This window comes from Echinops telfairi, unplaced genomic scaffold (genome assembly GCF_000313985.2).
Source record: "Echinops telfairi isolate 266 unplaced genomic scaffold, ASM31398v2 ScPeMD7_3;HRSCAF=10, whole genome shotgun sequence".
NCBI classification, from domain to species: domain Eukaryota; kingdom Metazoa; phylum Chordata; class Mammalia; order Afrosoricida; family Tenrecidae; genus Echinops; species Echinops telfairi.
In genome coordinates, this window is record NW_022103899.1 from 64,424,045 (window position 1) to 64,443,613 (window position 19,569).

Sequence of the window (19,569 nt, forward strand, 5' to 3'; positions counted from 1 at the left end):
ATCTACCCATCCTCCCTCCATCCATCTATCCATCCTGTCTCCATCCATGAATCCATCATCACCCATCCACCTTCCATTTAGCCATCATTGCTCCATCCATTTATCCATCCTCCCTCCATCCATCTATCCATCATCCTTCTATCCATGTATCCATCATCTCCCATCCACCCTCCATCTATCCATCCTCCCTCCATCCATTTATCCATCCTTTCCCCATCCATGTATCCGTCATCCCTCCATCCATGTATCCATCATTCCCCATCCACCCTCCATCTATCCATCCTCCCTCCACCCATCAACCCACCCTCCCTCCATCCATCTATCCATCATTGTTCCATCCATTTATTCATCATCCCTCCATCCATGTAGCCATCATCCCCCATCCACCCTCCATCTAGCCATCATCCATCCATCATCATAGCCATCATCCCCATCATCCCCTACCCCTCATCCATCTATCCATCATCCCCCATCCACCCATGCAACTGTCCATCTTCCTCCATCTACCCCTCCAGTTACTCACCCATATGCACATGCACATGGGCCTCCCCACACCCGTATCTCCATCCATCTGGACATCTGCCCACCCACCCACTCATCTCACAAGTCACATTTCACCCACGACCATGGGCACATGGCGGTCTCACGCATCCTGACTTGTGCAGTCCTGACAACCTGTCCCTTGTTGGGTGCAGGAGGCCATGCGTCTGACGCTGACCCGTGAGAAGGAGGTGGCCCTTTGCCAGCTGGAACAAGAGAAGGAGTTGGTGGCACAAGGTGCGGCCGAGAGGGCAGCTCTGAAGGAGGACATTCAGAACCTGAGGCAGGAGCGGGACCAGAGCCTCCTGCAGCTGGAGCGTGAGATGCAGCAGGTGACGGGGAAGGTCGAGACAGTGGGGGGCAGAGTCTGCACCCGCTCAGTGCGCCTTCGCTGACCCAGCAGCCCCACAGGGAGATACAGCCTTTCTAAGTCACTGTAACGTCCAGGGTATCGGCCCCCAACCATGTAATGGGTATTTAGGAGCAACTTTGTGATCACGGAAAATAATAAAGACAGACAGTCAGACAGTGGCGCACAGGGGCTCCTTGTCCCATGTCAGGACCAAGAGAGTGAGTGAGTGTATTTTCCAGTGGGTGTATATAACGGGCTTACAGATCTTTCCAAAGGCATGCTGGTCATGCAGTTGGCATATTATAGTCAATGGGCAGCATCATAAGCAGGTAACATCATAAACAGGCAATGAAGTGGGTCATCGTCTTGACCTAGTGCTAATTGACCTCAAACGTCCCTGGGCTTTCCCCAGGGGATCATTCTATGATAGCTGTCAGCAAGAGATGTCAGAAGCGGGCTGCCACATTTTATGGTGGGTTGGGCCATAGAACCTGATTGCTCTGACCTACAGAGAACCTGCAGGCACAGCGAACAGACAGACGCAGGAATGACTCTCCTTCTTTATGGCCATTCCTCTATGGGGGTTATTGGAGGGGCTGTGCTCAGTCGTGAGAATGTGTATTAAGATTTATTTATGTCTCATCACCATGAGGGTCTTCCCCCACCGGAGTTGGCTCTCCAGACCCGTCACTAGGAGCAGGGAGGTTTTAACTGCAGGACAGCCTCATCCAGTCCCTCAGTGGACCACACTGCAAGTAGAGAGGTTTTTTATTCCACAGCAGTCCTGAGTCAGTCATGTAGCCACCTACCGAACCACTTATCCCTCCATCTTTCTGGCCATCTATGCCTCTGCCCAGCTGCTGTCCATCCACCCACCCACCCATCTTTCTGTCCACCCACCCATCCATGCATGCATCTGCCTGTCTGTCCATCCATCCATCCATCTTTCCATTCATCCATCTGCTCTACTATCCATTCATCTATCCATATATCTGCACATACATTCATCCATCATCCATCTAGCCATCCATTTGCCCATCCACGCATCTGCCCATTTGCCGATCTACCCATCCAGCCTCATACCAGATGTTCACCCATGCATGTAACCACGCACCCAGGCATCCATCAACACACCTATGTGACCACTCGGCTGGCTCATCATTTACCTCTCCACACCTGTGCGCATAGCGTGTGTTGCTCTTTGTCATGGCTAAGCAGTGTTCCCTGAGTGAGGGGTCATCCTTTGTCCCAGGGCCCCTCGGTGGACATCCAGGTGACCGAGTCCTCCGGCTGCTTTGTAGCATTGCGATGAATGGTCCTGAGCACTGGTCACTCTGCACATACACTGTCCCCAGCTGCCTCACCGAGTGGCCTGTTCAGATGGGCAGTGTGTGTGCACCAGGTCCCTCTGCCCTCCAAGCTTCCCTGAGCCCGGCATAGCTCTGTGCCCATGTCCCTATGATTGGAGAAACTCAGCATTTGGGGCCTTGACAGAACATCAGGGGCTTTGCCTCTGTGCACCAGAGTTGGGGAGGGGGAGGGGGGGCTCCAGGAGGGTCAGCTATGAAGCGCCTGTCTGTGCTGGGTCTAGCGAGTGGAGTCTTCACAGGTACAGGACATCCTGTACTGCGGGTCAGAAGTTGGGGGCTAAGGAAGGTGCTCCGAGCCCCACCCCAACCAGACCACTGCCCCAGGACCCAGCTTCTAGGTGGGGGAAGATGAGCTGCCTCTGTGGGGAGCCCTCGCCCCTCCCAACACAGCTGTTGCAGGCAGGACATTGGGGCCAGGCGCTGTGAGGTTCAGAGACCCTCGTGGCCCTGGCCAGCACCCTTGTCCCCTCCAGGCCCTGTCTCAGAAGGAAGCAGAGAGGAGCCTGCTGAGGGAGGAGCTGTCTGAGGCCACACAGGAGCTGCAGCGGGCACAATGGGAGGCGCAGGGCCGGCAGGAGCGAGCCGAGGTGAGCCCTGCCCCTGAGATGCGCCCTCTTCCTGACCACACCATGTGCCTGGGCCTCAGTTTCCCCAGCAACTCTTGGCCCCTTCGGGGAGGAGACTGTCTTGGCCGGCACCAAGTGTCTTCAGTGGTGCAGATCTGGGTTCGCCCTCCCTGGAGGACACAGTTCCCAGTGCCAGCAGGGCAGAGGGCGGGCTTTGCCTGGGCCACCGTTGTTGAGCAGCCAGCCCTGCAGACCCAGCCCTGCTCTGGGCACTAAAGCTGGCCCTAGAGGGGCCACTCAAGGCCTTGGGGCGGGGCAAGCTCTTCAAATAGAGCAGGCCCGAGAGAAGAGACTGCAGACACCCACAGCAGCCCTGACCACAGGGACCCTCTGGGGATGCCCAGCTGAGCTGGGCAGCCACGGGGGCAACCACCCACCCCAACAGATAGAAAAACTTCATCAGTCTCTCACTAGACCCCTCTCCAGGGTGGCCGGACAGACGGCACTCTGGGAACCCAAGTCCCAGGTCACCGTGCTATCCTGGGCAGGTGACCCCTAAGCTCCCAGGCCAGCCTGAGACCTCGGCCACACTCCCAGAGACAGGGAGTGGGGTGTCCATGCAAGACAGGCGCTACAGGATCCAGGAGGAGGGGGCATGTGCCCTGCTCACAGGAAGGAGCCACTGCAGCCAGAAGACCCCCCTCCCTGCAGGGGTTGACGCAGTCCAGGGTGCTCAGCCCTGGCCCCTCACCCCACGCCCCACCCAACCAGCCCTGTTTCCTGTGCCCCCATCAGCAGCGATACCTCGGAACATCTGTAACTCCTGCGCTCCTACTGGTCCTGGCGAGCCAGGCCAGGGTATGCGTGCAGAACTCAGATCCGGTGGTCCGGCCCCTTCGGGCAAGAGGGCAATGGAGGGACAGTGGCCTGGGACGCAACCTTCCCCCTGACCTGCCCAGGTCCACCAGTCCCTGAGGTGTCTGCGTCAAGGCGGGTGTTGCATAGGAAGTGCCCTCCCTCCCCCTGGCCAACACCGCCATGCCACTCTGGGCAGGACTGCCCTGGGATGCCTGAGCCAAGCACTTCCCACTCCCCAGAGCCCCTCAGCCCGTGTCCAGGGCACAGAGGACCCGAGGGGCGGTGACGCAGGCCTCTGAGGGCAGAGCTGGCTGCTGAAGCCCACTCGCACCCTGGTGCTCGGGATCCCGGCCAGACAGCCCTTTGGGGAGCTCATTAGGGACGCTACCAGCTCAGCTTGGGAAATGGAGATTAGCCCACTGGGAGGGCAGCTGGCAGCAGTGACATAAGCAGGTGCCCTCGTGCCTGCCAGCACCTGTCCCCTGCTCCCTGCAGGGGGTCTGGGCGCCCAGGCCTGGGCTGGAGAAGGCAACTCCATTGGCCCCTTTGTGGCTGCATAGTCGCCTGGGGAGCTGGTGGCCCTCCCGCAGACCCTGAGTGGAGTGGCCGTGCGAACACACAGTCCAGCTCCAGAGGCCTCCACACACCCATGGGTGCCAGTATGGGTGCTAGGCCTGCACTGCTGGCCTCCAGGAGGGAGGGGCTCTCCTGGTCATGAGGACATGGCTGTTGGGGAGTGAGGGTCCTGGCCCCTGGGTGTACGGTCACTCAGGGAGGGTGTTGTGGGGCAGTGAGACTGCTGGCCTGCTTAAAGGAGGGCTTTGTGCAGGTGTGTGAGGTGGGGTCCTCCCGGTGCGTGTCCACGACATCCCTCCCCACCCTCCCACCGCCCCTGTGCATCTAGGGCACCAGGCGTCAGCCAGGTCTGTCTGACGAGGAAAATAAGGGCCAGGCTAACAAGGGCCTTGCTTGGTCTCCAGGATGTGGGCGCAGGGTGGGCGTTTCTCCTTTGGCCACAGCCACAGGTCCTGGGCTAGTAGATCAGTGCGTCTAGGCCAGGTGGTGGGCTACCTTCTCTGAGAGGGTCGAGTGGCCCTGAGCCTGGCAGCATGTGGATCCAGGAGACAAGCACCAGCCAGGGCCTGCCAGGCCCAAAAGCTCTCCTGGGCAGAGGTGCTACCCAGGCCCAAATGGCCATCGGCCCCCGAGCAGGGGCAGAAATGTGCAGAGGTAGGTGCTGCCTCCCTAACCACCTGCCCTGGCGTGGGGGCCTTGGGAAAGGGCCAGAAGACAGGGAGTCCTTGGCCCCCCACACCCAGCTCCTGTGAGGGTCCTGTGCTCCCTGCCTGGTCCCTGGTCCCTCTGGCCCTTCAGCCACAGCCCCCTCCCCCACACTACCTGCATGAGCTGTGCACCTGGTCTCAGGGCAAAGGTAGCCTGACAGACCCATCCTCCCTGTCACCCAGGCCACCATATCCACGCTGACCGAGGAGCTGAGGGTCCTGCAGGCCCAGTTTGCAGATGCCATCTCTGCCCACCAGGCCGAAGCCGCGGCTCTGAACACCAACCTCCGGGAGGTGGCAGCCGAACGGAGCAGTACGGGGAGGGAGGTGAGGGGGCAGGGGGCTTGGACTTGGGCTCAGCTGGGGGAATGGAGGAGACTGGGCCGAGGGGAGAGGGTGAGGGCAGGCCACCAGGTAGAGGTCCCAGGACCTGAGATAGGCCTGCACCCCCTTCCAGGTGTGGGGTGCAGGCCTGAGTCCCTCCCAGATTCAGGGGACCGCCCTGCACCCCTCTGTTTTGGGACACAGGCCTGCACCACCGCTCTCTCCCCGCTGACTCGACAGAGGCGCTCTAGATGATGGATTTGGCTCGGGAGAAGCAGGGCCCGGGCTGAGGCAGTGCCAGGCTGCGTCCAGGGAGAATTACCAGACCCTCCCAGAGCCTGGAGGGGGCCTGGGCCTGGGCCGTGGGCCTCGGCGCCTCATCCACCTGGCTTACGCCACCCATCCCCAGACTCCTCTCTCTCGGAGAGAGGGAGACTAAGGCCCCCCCACCCCTCCCCACCCTGGGGTACCTGTGTTCAGTCCAGTCCTCCACCCAGGGGAGCCCATCTGCCTGACACCCCCGCCCCCACCCCCCAGCAAAGAGGGCTCCTTGGCTGAGGCCCTGTTCCCAGCAGGGGCTCCCTGGCGACAAGGGAGGGTGGGGCTGGATGGTGGAGGGCCTGGGGGCAGGGGACAGAGAGATAAGTGCTGAGCTGTTAACCCTGAGGTCAGCGGTTCAAAGGCACCAGGCTGCTTGTGGGGAGGTCGATGGGGCCATCTGCTCCTGTGTGGATTACAGTCTCGGAAATGTGGGGGCAACTCCGCCCCGCCCTGTGAGGTCGCTGTGCAGAGTTACAGTCTCGGGCATGCAGGGGTGGTGGGGTGCAGCTCCGCCCTGTCCTGTCAGGTTGCTGTGCGGAGTTACAGTCTCGAACACGCAGGGGGGTGGGGGGCAGTGCGCTCTGCCTGTGGAGTCGCAGTGAGTCAGGACTGATGGCGTGCAGCAGTGGGTGTCCGGCTGGGGGCAGAGGGACAGTGGAGGAGGGTGTGCATACTAGGCATGGGGGTTGCTCTCAGGGGCACGTGGCTGACCCCAGAGCCCCCAGGAGCCACATGACAGCCACAGAGGCCCAAGCTGAGCTGAGGGGGCTCAGAGGCAGGCATAGATGAGGGGAGTTTCGGAGGCCGGTCTGACAGGACTGGAGGGCAGTGGGCTCAGGGTTTAGGACTGGGGTTGGGGAGGGGCCACTGGAGCCAGGTGAGGCCCGTGGAACTCGAGTCCTGGCTCTGTGCCAAAGCTAGCAGGCGGCACTGACCTGGCGCCAGAGCAAGTGGCCGTGGGCTCCAGGCCTGGGGGTGGCCCTGCTGGCAGCGGTGGTGAGGAGAGGGGCTCACCCCTCCAGAACACCCCCCACGGGGGGTGGGGGCAGGCCGGGAGAGGGCCCAGAGGAAGCGAGCATGATTTAACATGACAGGCTGTTTACTTTGGCCTGAGAGAGAAAGGTCCCCTTTCAACAGATTTCAAAGCCGGCCAGTCCCCGACCGCAGGGAGAGCCAAGGGCAGGCTTTACAACCGGGCCTCCGGAGGAGCTCCAGGTTCTGGGGGAAGCAGCCCCCCAAAAGAGAGCGGGGAGCCCCCAGAAAGGGCGGGGAGTGCAGCAGAGGCCCAGAGGCCAAAGAGGCAAGGGGGGTGCATCCCAGCAAGAGGCAGCCTGGAAGGACCCTCCCAGGCGCCAGGCTGGCCCCGGTCACCATGGAAACGGTAACATTTTCACAGCCTTTAAACTGGGAGCTGCAGGCCTCTCACAGCCCTGCCTGAGGTCCACACATGTGCGTGCACATGCATGCACATACGTGTAAGCCCATCCGCAGATGTCACAGATGCATGTGAACCCCTGGCACACAAATATACACCACACGGACACTGTGCACACGCACACGTGCACACACACGAAACACCATCCACATGGGTGCCATGTGCTCGTGTGTGTATGTACACAGATACAGGTGGGTGTTCAGACAGCACATGAACATGTAGACATATGCAGGCACCACATGTGCACATGTGCACTCCAAACATATATACACACACTGCAGTCCCACTCGCATGTAAACAGATGCATGAGCATATGTGCACCACACACAGATAAATGTATTCACTAAACCCATACTTGCACACCCGGACAAAGGCATACATCAAACCCATTCATTGCTATACATGGGTTACACGCCCTATGCACTCATGTAAACATGAAACATGCATATTTAAACAAGCACAATGCACACACATATATTCATATAAGACACACAGACCCATGTGCACACATGTACACATGTGTGCAGATTCATGCACACCATGTGCGTACACACGTGTACTAACTCATGCACATACTCTACACCCATATGCACACACAGCATGCCTGTATGTGATCACCTGTGGGCACCACAGAGATGCATGTGTATGTGCACCAAGTGCAGAATACATGCACAATGTACCTCCCATGTGCTCAGATGCACACAGAATACGTGCATGTAGACCTGCATGCATACATGTGTGCACACGCACATATACATGCTCACGTACACACACGTGCACACACAGACACACACCCATGCCCTGGTCAGGGTGCCCACACCCTTCTGCACCCCCCTGCCCTCTGTGCAGAGCCCATGAGCTTCCCCCTTGCAGGGGATTTCAAAAGAGGCTGTTTATACAATTTCTAGTAAAGAAATCATTTTTATAATCACATTAAGAGCTTTGGCTGTAAGATTCCTGTAACAGGGCCGCTGTTCTCACAGCGGGAGGCACGGGGGAGGGAGGTTCTGCCCACTGTTTTCCTTGCTCTCATCCCCTATGCCCTGGGAAATGCAAGCCCTTCCCTTCAGGGTGGACCGGCACTTTCTCTGGTCCTTGACCCTCTGGCGAGTTTCTGCTGAGCTAGGCGGAAAACACTCAGCTCGGCTAGGCGCCCACATGTGGGGGGTGGGGGCAGCATGGGGGGGTGGGGCCTGCCCCAAAACAGAGCCCCAGTGACGGCGGGCGGGCTGGAGCCTTCGGGGCCTGGACAGTGGCCTGTGCCAGTGGCCAGGAGAGAGGGCTGCCAAGGCAGTCCTAGAGGGCCTGGGCCTCCGCCCCAGTGGACAGGAGAGAAGGTTACTATTGGCAGACATGGGGGGCCCGGGGCCCCCACACCCAGGGAGGCTGCTGACTCCTGTGCCCCCGCCCCAGGACTCAGGAGAGATGGGACTGTAGCCTCTCAGAGCACCCAGTCTTGGGACCAGAGGGCTAGGGAGCCAGGTGCTCTGAGCAGCTGTTCAGCCCAGAGCGGGGCCTGCCAACCTTCATTTTCCACCAGATCTTCCCGCTGGGAGGCCATGGGCTCTGTGGTGCCTCAGGGGTCAGTGGGTCACAGATGAAATGCCCCCCCCCCACCAAACTCAGCAGAGCAGCTGAAGCCCCCAGATAATGGCCCACCTTGTCATCTTCAGGTGAAGCAGGACAGGGCTTGAGGGCTGGGTGCTGGGCTCGGCTCGGAGCCCGAGCGCTCAGGGGCTCAGGAGCCCTCCTGACTTGAGCATCCACAAGGAGTTGCCCCTGTGATGGCCAGAGCCCCTGAAGACGGACAGAGGGAGCCTCCGTCCTCTCACCTCCCTGGCCCAGGTCCCCACCCTGAAGGGGAAGCAGGGCCCTAGGGGCTGTAGTTCCTGATCCCAGGCTGCTGCCTCCACCCTCACCCTAGGCCGGCCCTTGCCCCGAGCCTGCCACTATTGGAGGAGTGGGGGCCAGGGTCACAGGTGGGTGAGGGGGTGGGGGCCATGAAGACACTGCTGGCCAAGGAGGTGGCAGAGTCAGAGGGCAGGCCAGGAGGGTCCGGTGGCATCTGCTCCCGTCCTGGTGAGCACCCCAATGACCTGGCCAAGGGCGTGTGTGCCTTCTCCCGGGAGCCCCTGGGGAACCCGCCTTCAGACACCTGCAGTCACTGGCATCTGAGGTCACGCTTAGGCAGCAGCCCCCAGGCCCCTGGCCTCCAGCAGACACCTCAGAGAACCCCGCACCCCCATCCCAGGCCGAGCACCTGCGGGCACAGCTGGCCGTGGCTCAGGAAGAACTGGCCACACTGAGGCAGGAGTGGCGGGACACCCAGGAGAGCCACGAAGAGGCACGCCGGGCGCTGAGTGACGCTGCCCGAGAGAAGGACGTGCTGCAGCGGTCCAACAGGGAGCTCCGGGCCACTGTCCGCGTGGCCGAGCAGGAAAAAGCCAGGTGGGGACTGCAGAATGGGGCCACAGAGGGGGCAGCAAACCCGGGAAGGCTGGCCCTCAGAGGGGCATGCACGCTGGCAGGAGTGCACATTGAGTCCGCAGGGTGTGAACAGGTGGGACCCTGGGCCCTGGACAGAGGTGTGTCCTGAAGACAAGAGGGACCTGCATAGGCGGTGTTCTGGGGTTCTGGGCATGGGGCAGCTCAGGCATGCGGGTCGCCTCTAGGGAAGTTCTGGTCGGGGTGGGTGGTGGGTGGGTGGGGTGGTCACCAGCCCCAGCCCCGCTCCTCTACAGCTTTTGGCTGGCCAAGGAGGAACAGGTTCAGAAGTCACTGGTCCTCACGGAGGCCGGGGCAGCCGCCCGGGAGGAGGCAGGTGAGCTCCGGGCCAGACTGCGAGAGGTGGAGAATGCACGAGTGGATGCCTGCCGAGGCCTCCAGGAGATGCGAAGACAGGTACGAGCTGCCAGGTGTGCTGCCCTGCCTCGAGCTCTTCCAAGACCAGCCCCCTGGGCCAGACCAGCAGACCCTCCCACAGGTGACCAGGTGCTGCGACATGGAGCACACCTAGGGGCAGGAGGCACCGCTGGTTCTTGGGTGTGGCTCCCAGGTCCCTTCCTCCCTGTGTGAGGAACCGAGAACCAAGGGCACACAGCCAGCGGCGGGGCAGGCTGAAGACAGCACACACACACACACACACACACACACACACACGTGCGTGCACAGAGCACTCACTGCCCCAGCAACACTGACGTCCAGCTGCCTCCACTTGCCAGCTCTCGGTGAAGGCTCAGCCCAGCCCCTGGTGGCGGTGCCCTCAGTCCTTTCCCATCAGTGACCTGTGATTTCCAGTGAGTTCGCTTCTCAGTTTCCTGTCTCCCGCTCCCGCCCTGATTTCAAGTTGATCCCAGCTCACAGCGGCCCGCGAGAATGGCGAAGGACGGGCCTGTGGGTTTCTGAGGCCATGCGTCTTCTTGTGGCTGTCCAGCGCCGTCCAGTCGGCTTTGACGCACAGCAACTGTATGTACAAGAGAAGGAGACACCACCGGGCCTTGTGCCGCCCTCACAAGTCTTCCTGTGCCTGAGCCCGTGGTTGGTGCGGCCACTGTGTCTGTCCAGCTTGTCAGAGGGCGTCCTCCTTGTTGCTGCCCCTCCCCTGTAGCAAGGACGATGTCCTTCTCCAGGGACTGGTCTCTCCGGACCACACATCCGAAGTACATGAGGCTGAGTCTCCCCGTCTTTGCTCCCAAGGAGCATCCGGGCTGTGCTTCTTCCCGGACAGGTTTGCTTGCTCCTTCGGCCGCCCATGGAACTCCGACGTTCCTCGCCACCACCATCATTCAGACACATCGGTTCTTCTTCGGTCTTTCTTATTCAATGTCTGACTTTCACATGCGTTTGAAGCAACTGAAAATACCAGGGTGTGTTAGGCCGGGTAGACTAGAGAAACTAATTCATAGACACTCATATGTGTATAAAAAGGAGCAATATGTACAAGAGTAATTGAATATTGAGAAAACAGCCCAGCCCAGATCAAGTCCATAAGTCTGATATTAGCCCATATGTGTGATACCAATCTATAAATTCCTCTTCAGACTCGTGAAACACATGCAATGATGCCAAATGCAGGAAGATCACAGGCCAGTGGGTGAAAAGTCTTGTGGATCCAGTGGTGGTATAAGCATCTCAGCACTGGTGTGGTCTCCAAGTGTCTCCTCAAGCTCTGAGGCTCTGGCTGCCATCAGCCTGTCTCCATGTGACTTGTCAACAAGAATGTCTCGCAGGGAGGGAGTGTCCTGCCTCCAGCAAGCTATTTATCGCCTTAGCGCCTCCAAATGAGGTCATCAAGCCACGACCTGATTGACAGGCTAGACTCCACCCCTTCACCCCTAAGTCTCAAGTTGACACCGGGTTACGTAACTATCACACATAGCTTGGGTCAGGCGCACCGCACCTTCATCCTCAAAGTGACATCATTTCTTGTCAACGCTTTAAAGAGGTCTTGTGGTAGCACACTCACCCAAGGCCATGCGTCGTTTGATCTCTTGACTGCTACCACCGTGAACACCGATCATGGATCCAGGGAAGACAAAATCTTTGACCACTTCCATTTCTCTCCAGTGATCACAATATTGCCTGTTGGCCCAGCTGAGCAGAAAGTCATGTCTTCCTCCTTTGGAGTGGCCGTGGTTTCAAACTGCTGACCTTGTGGTTGGCAGCCCAGTGCACTGTCTTAGTTCAGGAATCTCCTTTCTGTTCCCTTTACTCCAGCCAATGCAGCTCCCTTAAAAGCCCTGTGAGCTCCCAGTGTCTCACTTTATAACCCATTCACTGATGACAGCCACACCCACACTCAGGATGCTCCCATCTCTACCATGGGCCCCTTCACGGTCCTCAGTGGCCCCGTGGCTTCACAGAGAAGGCCCATCAAGAGTGTCCTTTAAGAGCCTTCGAAGGCCTTCTGTCTGTCTGAAAGGCTTAGGAGGCTCCACCCAAAATCTTTCTGAAATGTTACCCCCAGGTCTTCCAATGCTGCCCTTGGTTTGATCTTGGCCTTGCCGGGAGAACGCCCCACTGCCTAAGGTGGCAGGTTTAGGTGTTTCCCATTTCCTCCAGATTCCATTCAGAGATGGAATCATGCATGCCTCAGTTCATCTCCCTCCTCCCTGTGTGTCACAGACAGCGAGAGAAATCCAAGTACCATCTTCAACATTCTGCCCCAAAATGGCCTTGCCTAGATCATAGATCCATTTCCCATATTAAGCATCGGGTGCCTAACTGCAAGGTCGTCAGTTCAAACCCACCAGTCACTCCAAGGGAGGAAGACGAGGCAGTCTGCGCCCATAAAGACTTACTGTGTGGGAACCCTAAGGAGAAGATATACTCCCTCCCCTAGGGTTCGCACTCCCTCTTTGATGCCAAGAAATTTAGGAGACAGCTACTTGGACAACTGATTAGAAGAGGCCTATGCTTAGACCCATTCAGAAAAAGAAAAAAAAAAGGTGTCCCAACAGAATGGTCCAATTACAGAACAATATCATTGATATCACATGCAAGTAAAATTTTGCTGAAGGGCATCCTACATTGATTGTAGCAGCAGATTGACAGGGCGCTGGATGCAGAAGAGGATATTGAGCAAGAGATATCATTCCTGATGACAGCTGGATCTTGGCTGAAAGCAGAGACTACCAGGAAGATGCTCCCTTGTGTTTCATTGACTCTGCAAAGGCCTTCGACTGTGTGGAGCGTAACAAGCTGTGGATGACCTTGGGAAGGATGGGGATTCCAGGACACATCAATGTGCTCATGTGGAACTTGTGCATGGATCAAGGGGTAGCTGTGTGAACAGAACCAAGGAGTACTGGGTGGTTTAAAATCAGGAAAGATGTGAGTCAGGGTTGCATCCTCCCACCATACATATTCCATCTGTGTGCTGAGCACATCATCAGGGAAGCTGGATTAAGTGAAGAGTATGGCATCAGGACTGGAGGAAGGCTTATTAAAAACCTGCACTATGCAGACGCCACAACTTTGCCTGCTGAAAGTGAGGAGAACTGGAAGCCCGTGCTGATGAAGATCAAGGACCGGAGCCTTCAGTGTGGCTGACAGCTCAGTGTCAAGAAGACCCAAATCCTCACAGCTGGACCAGTAGGTGACGTCAGGATCAATGGGGAAAAGGCTGACGCCAAGGATTTTGTTCTGCTTGGATCCACAATCAATCCTCATGGAAGCAGCAGTCAAGAGATCAAAATATGCATTGCATTGGGGTCAGTCTGCTGCACGAGACCTCTTCAAAGTGTTGAAAAGCAAGGCTGTGACTTTGAGGACTAAGGTGGGCCTGACCCAGCTATGGTGTTTTCACTCGCCTTCTGCGAAGAAGAGTCGGTGCGTTTGAATTGTGGGGTCAGCGAGGAATGTTGGAAGTGCCAGGGGCTGTCTCTGAAGAAGGACCATCAAAGTGCTCCGTAGAGGCGAGGCTGATGAAAATTCATCTCACATTCGGTGGACGTGCTGTCAGGGGAGGCCCGTCCCTGGAGAAGGGCATTGTGCTTGGTAAAGTGGAGGGGCCGCGACAGAAAGGAAGACCCTCGCTGAGGTGGATGGACACAGTGGCTACAACCACGGGCTCAGGCACAGGGACAATGGTGGGGGTGTCCCAGGACCGAGCCGTGTTTGGTTCTGTTGGGCCCGGGGCATGATGGGTCAGAGGTGACTCGGCGGTACTGAGGAGCAAGTGGCAGGCAGTTGGGTTGGGCTTGGCTTGGCTTGGCTTGGTCTGGTTTGGCGGCACAGTGGTCAAAGTGCCAGACGATTCAAACCCAGCAGCCCCCAACCCTCCTGGGAGAAGGCCGAGGTCAAGCGCCTCAGAGACCCCCTGGGGCACTTCCTGGGTGGCTCAGGGTCTCTGTGAGTGAGAGTGGACTGCTGGGCAGTGGGTGCTCTTGCTTAGCCCATGCAGCCCCCATGAGGCTGGTTCCCCGCCCTTCTCACACTCCAAAGGAAGACCTGGCCACAGAGGGGTCGGGTGGTCTGGCCAGAGCCACACAGCTAGTGAGGGTCTGAATTGGCAGGGTGTGGCAAGCCTGTGGCCACACTCCCCGAGGGCTCTGGGCACTGCCTTGGCAGGACATTGACCCTCCTCTTTGCCCTAGGAGCTGGGGATTCCTGGCTCCCCACAGAAGGTCCTGGCCCCAGAGAGGGGGGAACACCAGAGGAGGCAACTCCAGAGGGAATGCTCATGTGGGGAGGGGACTTGGCGAGGGGCCTCCCTGTGAGGGGTCACCTGGCCATGCATGCAGGTGAAGGTGCTGGAGGCCGAGGCAGAGAGGAAGAGCCGAGAGCTGGCCGACATGCAGGCCCATGCTGCCCAGCAGGCTCAGCGCCAGCAACAGGAGCAGCAGGCTGCACTGGAGCTGCAGCAGAAGGCGGCTGCGCTGGAGATGGCCTGCGAGGGTGCTCAGAAAGAGGTGGGTGAGGCACCTGGTCTGCCAGCCTGCCCAGGGGGAGCTGTGGAGGGTGCAGCAGCAGGGTCCCCGTCACCTTCATCTGCATCTGAGTGATGTGCACTTGTCAGGGGAGGGCGCTGCTGGGATAGCCACCCCCCTCCTCCTGGGCCCAGAGCTCGGTGTCAGAGACCAAGGCCAACCTTGACCTCAGCCTCCAGCCCGGGGAGGGGGTGGGGGGATGAGTCACCCCGGTAAACACTATCTAGCCCCATAAACTCCTATGTCCCTGTGCCCTGCTTAGACCTACACACACAGACTCACACACATGTATGTCCTCCTGCCTCTGCTCGCACACACATCTGTGCCTTCAGCCTCCATGACAGCTTCAAAGACTCCCTATCCACCCACCACACACAGCTCTCCTGTCCTGTTCGCTGAAGGGCTGCGATGCGGGGAGTCAGGCAAGTGCTTGGTATCCTGGGAATACCTTTGCCCACCTGAGCTCAGGCATCCCTCAAATGTGGCTGGCAGGTGGCTCGGAGTCCTGGGTTATGGCCTGCAAGGACAGTGGTGGGCGTGAGTGACCTCAGGGTCTCTCTACTTAGCCTTTACCCCCACCCCTCACCCTGTACCCCTCCCCAGGCCCTGGGGCTGCAGCGGAAGCTGGCGGAGGCAGAAGCAGGCAGCGATGCCCGGGAGAAGCAGCTGGGGGTGCAGCTACAGGAGAGCCAGGTGGCTGAGCAGAAGCTGCGGGCTGAGGTTCAGCGTGCTGCCCGGAAGCTGCGGCAGGTGGATAGCAGGGCAGAGGTCCTCCGGACACGCCTGGACCGTGCCAGCATTCGGATTCAAGACCTTGAGCAGGAGCTGACCTGCGCGGAGGATGGGCGGCGGGATGCGAAGGCCCAGCTGGACCGTCTGTGCTCCGCGCTGCGCCGTGGGCTGGGGCTCCGGGGACTGAGCCCCTCACCCCTCGCCGAGCGTCCCAGCTCACCCATTGAGGGTCAGCACCTGCCAGGCTCTGACATCCGTCTGGGCACCTGGGGGAGTGGGGCGTGAGGAGAGATGTCTGTCTCCAAGTCTCTGTCCACATTCCTCAGCTACCACTGTCCTACAGGCTCCGATGGCTCCCGGGCTGACACTGGGCGACACAGGGCCAGCCCCTCCACACAGCCCAGCCCACCACTCCGATGGCCCTCACAAGGTCCCAGGGACAGTGGCCTGGAGGTCCTGGACGCAGCCTGTGTGCGGGACGCGCTGAGAGACTTTGTGCAGAAGATGCGGGATGCTCAGAGAGAGCGGGTGAGCCCCTGTGGCCAGCCCCTCCCCACACATCAGCTACAGGGTGGGCACAAGGGGCACTCAGACTGCTCTCCATCTGGCCCTGGCCCCACGGCTGCTGAGACCACCCTTGTGGGACAAGAAAAAGCCCCTGAGCCAGCACCAGCCCTGTGCGGGGACTAGCCTCCCACCCCAGGCCTGAGGGCAGCTGAGCCACCCATTCCCCAAAGCCACGGAGCTGCCCACCTTGACACCCACCTGCCCTGAAAGCCCCAGCTAGGCTGAGCTGCCTGAGGCAGAAACACCTGCTTGTCCTCCTCACCCACCACCACCCACTGTCCCCGGCTGGTGGACACTTCGCCCGCCCTGCTGTCTGCCCCGCTGACCTGGGCTTCTCTCCCTGCTAGGATGATGCCCGTTGTCAGGCGGTGAGCCTGAGCGGCCGGCTGAGCGAGGCTGAGAGTGCACGGGCCCGAGCCCAGAGCCGTGCCGCACAGCTGCAGAAAGCCCTGTCTGAGGCCGAGGAAGGTGGTCTCCTGCCCCCACCCCATCCCAGGGAGGGCAGAGAGGGGCAGGGAGGGCAAGGAAGGGCAGTCCTGTCCCGGGAGCTGCTGGGGTGGCCATCACGCTAGGCAAGGGGTTAGATTGAGAAGTCTCATGGGCCCCACATGCCAGTCTAGCTACACCCACCGACCACGTGGCCCCACACCACACAGGGCGTCCAGGGAGTGTGCCCCCAACGGCCTAGAGGGTTGTACCTCCCCCATGAGGCCCCTGGATGACCACACCTGCCCTCAAGGACCCCCTGCCACCACCATCCTCACCACATGTCAACCTGCTTACTGTCCCCTCCCATTCAAGGGTCAGCCCCAGAAGGGCCAGCCTGAGCCCAGGTCCAGCCAGTGATGAGGAATACCTGTAGGACAGAGGGACGGACAGAAGGGCATGGGCACAGAGGGCCAAAGGGCCAGGGGGCAGCAGGAGTGCCAAGGAGACTGGAGCTCATTCAGAGAGAGGGTGGGACCACGAGGCTGCGTGGCTCTGCAGTGTCCTTCACACTCACCAGGGCCCAGTTTGCAGACTTATGAAGGCGGGGGGGGGGGGGTTACAGCAGCCCTCAGACACCCACCCACCCCCACAGGCCAGCGCTGGGCAGAGGGCGAGCTGAGCCGCCTGCGGGTGGCACAGGCCCAGCAGGAGGCCTCCCTCCGCAGGCAGGAGGCGCAGCACCAGGCCAGCGCCCGGACAGCCGCCCAGGAGAAGCTCCACCTCCAGGTGGGTCCCTACGGAGAGCACAAGGGGGGACCAGGGGTGGGACTGGCTTCACAGACGGAGAGACTGAGACGTGGGGAGGGCATGGCCTCAGGTTTTTCCTCCTTCCTCACACTCCCCAGCCTGGTCCTCGGTGCTCCCTGGAGACCCCGTTTATGCTGCTTAGGGAGTCCCCTTGTGCTTCCATAGACCCCCCCCCCACCTGTCTCTCCATGAATCCCCCCTCTGCGCTCCCTATGGACCCTGCTCTGTTCCCCATGGATCCTCTCTTTGTTTCTGAGACCCCTCTGTTCCTGGGGACTCATCTGTGTTCCTGGGACCCTTATGTGCCCTTCATGGATTCTCGCCATGTCCCCAGGGGTCCCCTGTCCTTCTGGGACCCACGCCCCTGTGCTGGCCTCCGGAGACCCCTGAGCAGCTTTCATGGACTGAGGTTTCAGGGTGGAGCTGGGCCCCGGGAGGGTGCGGTCAGCTGGTGGACAGGCATCAGTCCAGGCTCCAAAGCCAGGCGTAAACCTGGGAGGTCCTCACCCAGCAGGTGCAGGCTGTGACCTCTGGAGGTGTAGTGAGGACCCGCCATACCAGGGAGCCCGGCACAGAGAAGAGAGAGCGGCCCCCCAGGAGTCGGGGCAGCAGGAGGGGTGTGACGACCTCCTGTAAAGTCTGAACTCAAAGCAAACCCACAGCCGCGAGCCCGGCTGACAGGACAGAGCAGAGGTGCCCCTGCGGGTTTCTGAGACAGCAGACACTTGCCTCTCCCTCAGCGTTTTGAACCCTGATGTTGCCGTTAGCAACCCCAGGCTTAACTCACTGTGTCACCAGCCTAGGATGCTCGTGACCCAGGGGGTGATGAACCGGCCCGCCAAGCCTCCGTCACACAGCCCCCCCCACCTGAGGCGCCCCCCGCCCCAGACTTGAGAGGAGCCCTGGTGGGGGGGCGAGGCCCCCGGCTGGTAACCAGAAGCATGGCGCTCTGAGCCCCACCCCACCCCACCCTTCCACAAGAGCAGAGGTGTGGCCACCTGTGCCCGCAAAGGGGACGGTCTTGGAAGCCCCAGTGGGCAGTCCTGCTCCGTCCCTGGGTCACCAGGAGTCGCTGGTGACTGGGTGGGGCACCAAACACCAGACTGTGTGTATCAGACAAGGGCAGCAGTGTGAAGCCCCCAGTCGCAGTCTCAGAAACCCGCAGGCCCAGTTCTACCCTGTCCTGCAGGTGGCTCTGAGTTGGCATCAACTTGGGGGTGGGGAGGGGGGCTTTTTTTCCCCCGGTTTTAACCCAAGAGCTGCTTCTGGCTGTCAGTGCGGTCCCGGGAGCCATGGGATGAAGTTTGCAGATGGAACTGGGGTTCCTGATCAGGGGGACTTGGGATGGGGACATTCTCCTGGGGCGTGGGGTCGGTGAGGGACATCATCATCCAAAACTTCCAAACCTGTTGCCGTCGGTCCATGCCAACTCACAGGACCCCGGAGGCCAGAGTGGAACTGGCACCGTGTGTTTTCGCGGTCACACTACAGGAGGTGGGGGGGCATCTATCCCCTGGGGGCCTGAAGCCACCAGCCTTCATGATGCTGCCAAGGCTTACCCCCTGTGCCCCAGGGCCTGCAGGTGGACCTGCTGAGAGTGGCTGAGAGGGCTGGGGTAGGGTGAGGTGGGGATGGCTTCCATCTCTGTCTGTCCAAGGGGTATTTGTGCCCCAGGCTGCTCGGTGTAAAGGTTTAGCCTCAGAAAGCCCCAGGGCAGTCCCACCAGCGCTGCAGGGTGGACAGGACTCAGAGAAGAGGTGTGTGGCCCCACCCTGTGCTGGCTCTGTTAGGTCTCCACGCTGTGCCCCCCTGCCCCTCCCTCTGTGTGCTGTCCTGCGGGCACTACTCACGATCCACTCTGCCCAGGCGCTGGGTGGTCATCCTCTCCCCTAGAATACAGATGCTTCTGAGTCACCTCCCACCCTTCTGGGGGGTCCAGGTTCGGCAGCTGTCTGACTCTCCCCATCCAACTCGGACACCAGGGCTTCCGCAACTCTGATCTCCCATGCCGGCCTGAGACGCTGGTCTGGTGCAGCTCCCACCACAACCTCTGCCCAGGTGTCCAACCCTCTCTGTTGGCCGAAACAAACCCTGCTTCTACATTCACTTGTCCTCCATCTTAGAGAGCCATCTCCTGGCCCATGGCCTCTCATCCTCCCAAGGATCCAGAGGTGGCTGGCCCCTGGCTGGCCCCACTAGCCCAGACCCTCCATCCTGGGGGGGATTCACGAGTCAGTGACTGCCTGCCTCTCCACTCCACAGCCCCCTCTTTGGGCCATGGGGAGAGCCCTGTCTGCATCCATCCATGTTCGCACTGCCTCTTGAGTCTCCTGGAGGAGGTCAGTGGCCACCTGCACAGCCGGCCCCGGCTCCTGGCAGTATCTCCTCTTTCCGTAAGCAGAGAGCCCTCAGCAGATGCCTGAGCACAGCCAAGTCCAGGGGGAGGAGGGACAGACCCTGACAGTGAGAGGGACAGAGAGAGGGAGGGACAGACCCTACAGTGAGAGGGACAGAGAGAGGGAGGGACAGACCCTACAGTGAGAGGGACAGAGAGA

General features: G+C 59.9%; 1 protein-coding gene across 1 annotated transcript in view; it reads left to right on the top strand.

The window, feature by feature from the left end:
• CROCC2 (ciliary rootlet coiled-coil, rootletin family member 2) overlaps positions 1-19,569 on the top strand; it is a 62,628-nt gene that overhangs the window by 31,100 nt on the left and 11,959 nt on the right. The window contains exons 19-28 of the mRNA XM_045294534.1: positions 696-872; positions 2,736-2,849; positions 5,153-5,296; positions 9,301-9,497; positions 9,791-9,950; positions 14,294-14,461; positions 15,083-15,440; positions 15,555-15,739; positions 16,126-16,246; positions 16,860-16,993. Coding sequence (XP_045150469.1) covers positions 696-872; positions 2,736-2,849; positions 5,153-5,296; positions 9,301-9,497; positions 9,791-9,950; positions 14,294-14,461; positions 15,083-15,440; positions 15,555-15,739; positions 16,126-16,246; positions 16,860-16,993 — 1,758 coding nt within the window. The remainder of the gene's footprint in view (positions 1-695; positions 873-2,735; positions 2,850-5,152; positions 5,297-9,300; positions 9,498-9,790; positions 9,951-14,293; positions 14,462-15,082; positions 15,441-15,554; positions 15,740-16,125; positions 16,247-16,859; positions 16,994-19,569) is intronic.